Raw genomic sequence first — 6,498 nt, 5'->3', positions numbered from 1 at the left:
GTCCGGAAAAACGGCCGGCCGTGCCCCCTTCCGGCCGGAGCCTGGCGCTGCGCGGTCCGCGACAGGGGGCGGTGGATCCGAGACTGTAGGGTTTGAGAAGTGCTCGCCGGCCTCCGCCGGGAGTGTGCGGTGTCCGGACGCCGGATTCCTGGCCCCGAATCCAGGTCGCCCGACAACGCCCGACCCGCGCCCTGGCCAAAGGAAGAGAGCTAAGTCAGTGAACGTCTACACTCTACATGCTTTTTTATTACAAGACTACCGAGCATACGTGGAAAATTCATCATCCGGTAACTACATCTAAAGCACAAATATCTGAAAAAAAGAATAAACAGATTCATTAAATTATGATATGATTAAATCAACGACCAAATAGAAAATTTATATAATAAAGCCAGAAAAAAAGTTGTAAAATATAGTTTACAATAATTATTCACATTCAAGGCTGTACATCAATACATACAACAACGTGGCCCCGAACATGAATTCAATCCAAATAATTCATATATTAGATTTTAAATAACACAGACTGAACTAGAGGCCAACAATAGCCAGCAAATAACCTTATATAAGAATAAAAATACAAAAGTGTATATCCTAATATCATTGCATTATTTGTTTTCATAAGTTTTTTTTTTTCTTAATTTTTGCTTTGCCTGTACATCACAGTTACAGCTACAGACCAGGTAGAGAATATTACACGTTCTAACTGACTGCCACCAACCTGAAAGACAGCTAACGTACTATTTGATTCATCCTATTTTGTGTTGTTAAGGAACAGCTACAGCAGCTCTAAATATTGCAAAAAAATTAACTTTGTCAATGTCCAATCAGAACTTATGATCGTGATAGAGGCTTTTCACCAGCAAAATGACCCCTATTCAGTCACTCAGCCAGACGGGTTAGATTAGGGTGGATTACACAGCTAAAAAAGGTGTGCCTTTTGTAAAAAGTTCTCTGTACATAAAGTTTGGTATTTCTTCATATCGAAGAAATGAGTTCTGGAGGAAATTTAGGTATACATGTAGGCTAGTTCAGTTGCCCAGCAAGGCTGTCTGAGCTACAGATAAAACTGCTCTTTGCTGAAGAGCTTTCTCCCCAGACCGGTTCTCGAGGCAGCCTGATTTACAACCCTGCAATCTTGAGCCAGCAGCCTGCACCCCTTGGAGGCTCTGGGAGTGACTCCTGCCCTGGTTTAAGACACTTGCCATGTAGGCTGCCTAAGAGGGAAGGACCACACCCACTTGAGTCACCATCAGTTCATGTTACATTTGGATATGAAAAGAAACAATATGGAAAAACGCATATGGCAACATCTCCAAGAATAGTACCTTCACCATGCTCGCAGGGTGGCTGCAGCCTCTGCAGTCTGGGCAGTAAGCATCCTCAGTCTGTGGACTGACCAGGAGAGAGGGGGGCTTGGAGTGTCAGGGGAGGGCAGAAGACCTAATTCTGCACAATCTGGCCATCATCTCTGGCATAATCAAGTGGCATGAAGCATGGCACCTAGAAAAATCTCTCATGCATCTTTTCCCTCAGAACTGACAGACCCCAAACTAAAGTGGAAAAATTAAGAAAGAAACCAAATTTGGGTTGTCTGGACTTAAAGATAACTAGGCAACCTGCAACACTATGGGCGAGAGGGGAGGAGAAATCCTTAAATCCTTATCAGCCAGGGCAATTACATTCTACAATGGAAAAACCTAGCCAGTGTGCTCTACTGAACTAAGATGGCCTGAGTCCCTCAATTTGAAAAACACTGGGGAGGGGGGAGCGCAGGCCAAATACACTTCTATAAAATCCAAATGTCTACACGGTTGTTCAAGTAGAGCCTTTGTTTTTTTACTGATTCCAAATGGCCTAATGTACTTTCTGAGTCTATAAACTTAATTACAAATCATCCACTAAGTATGTGGCAAGGTCAGTTCAACACTTTATCTCTGCTGACTGTGCAGATGCAAATTCAGTACCATTGTGGACACAAAGTAGATTCTGAAAATATCACCAAGCACTTGAAAGCCACAGCAGCAGGGATGGGAAGGTAACATGCAAGCATAACCAGATTCTTTCCATGAAAATAAGGAAATCGGCTTTAGGAAAAATCTGTCACAAATGGCCTCCAGTAATAACATCATTTTAGCATTTTAAAAAAGAGAGCGAGAGAGAGCGAGAGCGAGAGCGAGAGCGAGAGCGAGAGAGAGAGAGAGAGAGAGAGAGAGAGAGAGAGCGCAGTCTTATTCAAACATTCTTGGGAACACACAACTCACCAGAAATTGATTTGTTCAGAATCTGTAGGACACAGCTAAGGAAGTCCTGTACTGGAACTCTGAGCATCTGAACATCAGAGCAAGACAGAGGAAGAGAGTCTATACTATCTTTAAAATGAATAAACTCTTTGACCCCAAAATACCACTGCTAGGAATCTGGACAGGGCATGGCAGGGCAAGGGGAGGAGATCAGAGTTAAAAATCAAAGACTTATAAGGATATTCATTACAGCATTATTTGAATAGTGAAAAACCAGAAACCATCTAAATGCTTTAGAGCAGTAAAGTGGTCAGATAAATTATGATAAAAAACAACCATTACACTCTACAATCATTAAAAACAAAGTTTTTGAATTTTGTTCATAACGTGACATTAAGTGAAAGAAGCTGGATGCAAAATGGTATATGCTGTATGTTCCCACTTAAGTTACAAAAGCAAACACGTGTGCGGGCAGGGAGGAGAGGGTGGCAGGCTGTGCACCAAGAAGGTCACAGTGGTCTTTTCTGGGTGCTAAGCCTACAACTGATTTTTTCAGAAAACAAATGTTTTAATAAAGTACTAAATCACCCAGAGCCCCCTGTCCTCGGGGTCTGTGCCAAAGGCCATCTCCTGCAATTCCTTCAGGCCTGCGCCACAAACACCACAGGGCTGCCCAAGGGGGCTGAGGCAGGTACAGTTCCCAGCAGCTTCGGCATGACCCCAAGAGCCACCTTTCCCAAAGCAAGTCTGTGACAAACCTCCCCACAGTCAAGGTTCAGCGTGGCAGGTACACAGAGGTGCCTCTCACGGGGTGGGGCTTCGTGCTCCACACAGGGCTGCCCAAAGTGCACCGCCCAGTCAGGTCCACAGAAAGGGAAGGAAACAACCCCATCCAAACCTGGCTTCCTCGTGTTCCCAAAGAAGCAAGGCACAGTGGGCTGTCTGAGCCGGTAGAGACCCTGACCCTCCTGGCTATCCTCCCTCCCCTCTGTGCCAAGAGTGGCCACATGGTGCAGGACCATCTCTGCTTGACAGGTGCTGGGTTTGGCATTACACCTGTCCTTAACCTCTCTCAGTAAGATACATGCTCCTGGATCTATTAAACAATAGGGCATTTTCTTTCTCACCTTGGACAAATCCACATTTCTATATATTTCTAGGTATGCCTGCATGTGTGCACAGACTGACACCCACATGCACATCTTAGAACATAAGGCAGCTGCATGCCAGGACGATGGCTCAAAGGATGAGTTGGATAAAACTAAAGCTGACGTGAATAAGCATAGGATAAGAGTATGTAGGGGCTTCCAAAAAGAGAAAGAAAGAAAAAAAAAAAAAGGAAAGAGAATTCTGAGTGAGTGGAGAAAGGTGACCCACAGAGAAGGGCTCAGCTGTCACCGGCTCAGGCAGAGCAGTCACTTCAGTTCTGCCAGCTGTGAGCTCAACCTCGAACCCCTTATTCTCTGGTTTTGGAGGTTAAGATGGAGCTTGTCGGTTAAGCCCAGGAGGTAGTGGCGTGATCCAGACGGAAGAATGCGACAGATGAGTCGTGTCTCCCTGAGCAGCCCAGCTGAGCGCTCCTTTTAAAGCCAACATCAGGTCTGCTTGTTTCCCTGTAACCAGACACCCAGGAAAGACGCTGTGCACTAGCAGGCTCCCAACTCTCCTAAATGCACATGTGCAGACACGGACGCTCTGACAGGAGTGAAATATAAACACAGGAGTACCCCTGAAATCAAAGTCCTGAAAGAAAGGGTCAAGACAGACTCACTTTTTGAAAAGCAGGTGAACACAGGCAAAGCTTTTCCAAAGTGAGAGGACAGAGGGGCCTCCATCTACAACCACATGCCCAGGGCAGTGCTCTGGGACGCCCCAAGGGCAGGCACGTCCCCCAACACCTTGGCATCCCCGACACACGCGGCGCACACACGCACACACTTGCTCTCTTGCAGCTCTCGCAGAGCAGAGAACAAGGCCCAAGCAGAAACCACTGGCCAACCTGGCTACCACCTCTGCTCCCACCCAAACCCCTCTCCCTACCCAAACACAGTGGAATTCTCCACATCTGCACGTTTTTCCTAACTTAAGAGCCACTATTATCACTAAAACAACTTAAGACATCTTTCCTCTCAGTTTGGACCACTGGTCACACAGGGTGATGGATGGTTCGAGATAGGACATGAGGGCAGGGAAGTAGTTGGGATCTTATCTGCGGGAGTTTTTTGTTGGCGCCTTTGGGAAAATTATAGGAAATGGCAAAGTCACTCCTCCCCTGGGGACAGAAACTGGTCTGTGAGCAGCAGCCTGCAGGTGGCAGTGCCCGCTCCTTTCCCGCTGGGACAACCTGGGCAGGGAGAGGAATGGCCGAGCCCCGCCAGGCTGACAGGAGTTCTCTCTGTCCAGGGAGCAGCAGCAAAGAAAATCAAAGGACTAGTAAGTCCTGGATCCACCCTTAGTACAGAGCAGGGTGCTGCCACAAAAAAGCTAAAGGAAATCACCCTGCAACTGGAGGTGAGACGGCTGGGGCTCGGGTTCAAGTGTGGTATTCCTGCCCCTCATGCAAGGTTAACACTTGTTTCCAGGCAAAGTCCATCTGATGGGGACCAGATGACCTGGCAACACAAGAAGGCTTTTAGATTTTCACTGTGGATGTGTGAAAACACTCTGAGTTAGACTACAAGCGTTACGGCACAAAGAGGGTGTGTGGGAGCCAGCCCTCCTCCATGCCCCTGGCTGTGAGGGAGGACGGCCCAGTCTGCAGATACCAGGCACCCTCAGGGCCAACTTACCCTGCACACCCAACCTTTCAAACCAGAGGGGCTGTCAGCTCGCAATCCCCTACATGGGGGCGACCAGGCCCGTCTGCCCCACTGCCCTAGCCCCACACGGGGTGGGGGGGCACAGAGCCCCATCACCTGGTGCACTTGGCACTCAGTGGGCCCAGCGCTAACAGTGCTCCTTCCAGGCAGGCACTCAGTTTCTGGCCCCAGGGGGCAACCCGCTCAGAGGGATGGACATCTGAATGCTCTACTGGCCCTCACCTCGGCAGCGGCTCTGTATTTTACCTGGACAGCCTGTTCTACTCCTTACCGCCTGAGCCTGCCTGGCTGACAAGGCAAGAGCACTCACAGACAGACAGCAAGAACCGCAGACATCTCGCAGCCAGGGCTACTAGAGGAGGCGAGCATGGGCCCACAGGGATCAGGCCATCAACTAGGGACGTGAAGAAAGGAGCATATGGACAAAAGCCAAGGACCCTCCTGCCCTACAGAGATCAGAAGCCACCCCAGCAGAGTCCTGCACGGCTCCCTGGTGAAGAGTTCCACAGTAATCTGGGGGCAGACAGAGCCCAGAGACACGCCTGGTCCCCTGAGCCGCAGCAGGACTGGCAGATGACAGGGGCACGCGATGAAGAGCTGGTGACGCAAGTCTGTCCACTAATCTGGGCGGGAACCAGGGAGACGTGCACAGCGCTGGGTTCCCATGGCGAGGAGGGTGCGGGAAGCCTCCACAGAGCACAGAGAGCAAGCAAAGCAACCCTGAATTCCTTTTCGTTATTGGTTTTGTTCTTTGTGTGGTTGGGTATTGTTTTTCTTCTTTTCTTTTAAATTAAAAAGCTGCAAGGTTCCGCCGTCTGCGTCCCCCTTGAGATGGCTGGCAGGTGGTCTGGAAGCGTCCCGGGTGGCGGCGAGCCGTGCTGGCATATGTCCTGCAGCGAGTGCAGCAGCCGCGGGCATCACTGCACAGCGGCGTCTGGGTGGCTCTGATATCTGTGCCTCCACACCTCCTGGATCTTTTTGCACCATTTGTGAGCATTCCCACTCGGGTCCATCAGGTAATACGTCCTATTCGGCTGCAGAGGCAGAAACATTTAATGTTCTTGAGGGAGTCCCACCACAACCAGCACCTCCACCCATCAGTGAGCAACTGGAAGAAATTGCCATCCTACTGCAGCCGCTGCAAGTACCTTCTGGAAGCACATGAGCATATGGAATTTTTTCCCTCCACATATGTGCAGAGATTAAACATGCACGTGATGACCTACACAGCTCCCTTGCATCACTGCTGAACTGAAAAACAAGCATAGGTACCTCCCGGCCCAAATCAGAACTGAGCCACAAACATGAGAAAGGGGGAGACCACTGCCCCACTCCAGCTGCCCCCTCAGTTCCACAGCATTTGGATGCTCTGAATAGAGGCACAAAGATCCAAAGGCCTCCAACTGCCCTGCAAAGAACCTGTAGGGATAAACTCA

The 6,498-nt window shown here is 49.2% G+C and overlaps 1 protein-coding gene across 5 annotated transcripts in view; it reads right to left on the bottom strand.

The window, feature by feature from the left end:
- Positions 1 to 224: 224 nt before the first annotated feature.
- Positions 225 to 6,498, bottom strand: part of PDPK1 (3-phosphoinositide dependent protein kinase 1) — a 63,426-nt gene continuing 57,152 nt past the window's right edge. For 4 of the 5 annotated variants that reach the window (XM_032460228.1, XM_032460229.1, XM_032460226.1 and 1 more), the window contains one exon: positions 225 to 6,096. In XM_032460228.1, coding sequence (XP_032316119.1) covers positions 5,980 to 6,096 — 117 coding nt within the window. In that variant the 3' untranslated portion in view covers positions 225 to 5,979. The remainder of the gene's footprint in view (positions 6,097 to 6,498) is intronic. The other variant, XM_032460227.1, reaches the window with a different exon arrangement.

This window comes from Camelus ferus, chromosome 18 (genome assembly GCF_009834535.1).
Source record: "Camelus ferus isolate YT-003-E chromosome 18, BCGSAC_Cfer_1.0, whole genome shotgun sequence".
NCBI classification, from domain to species: Eukaryota; Metazoa; Chordata; class Mammalia; order Artiodactyla; family Camelidae; genus Camelus; species Camelus ferus.
The sequence above is the reverse complement of the archived record's forward strand: the minus strand, read 5'-3'. Positions and strand labels throughout refer to the sequence as shown.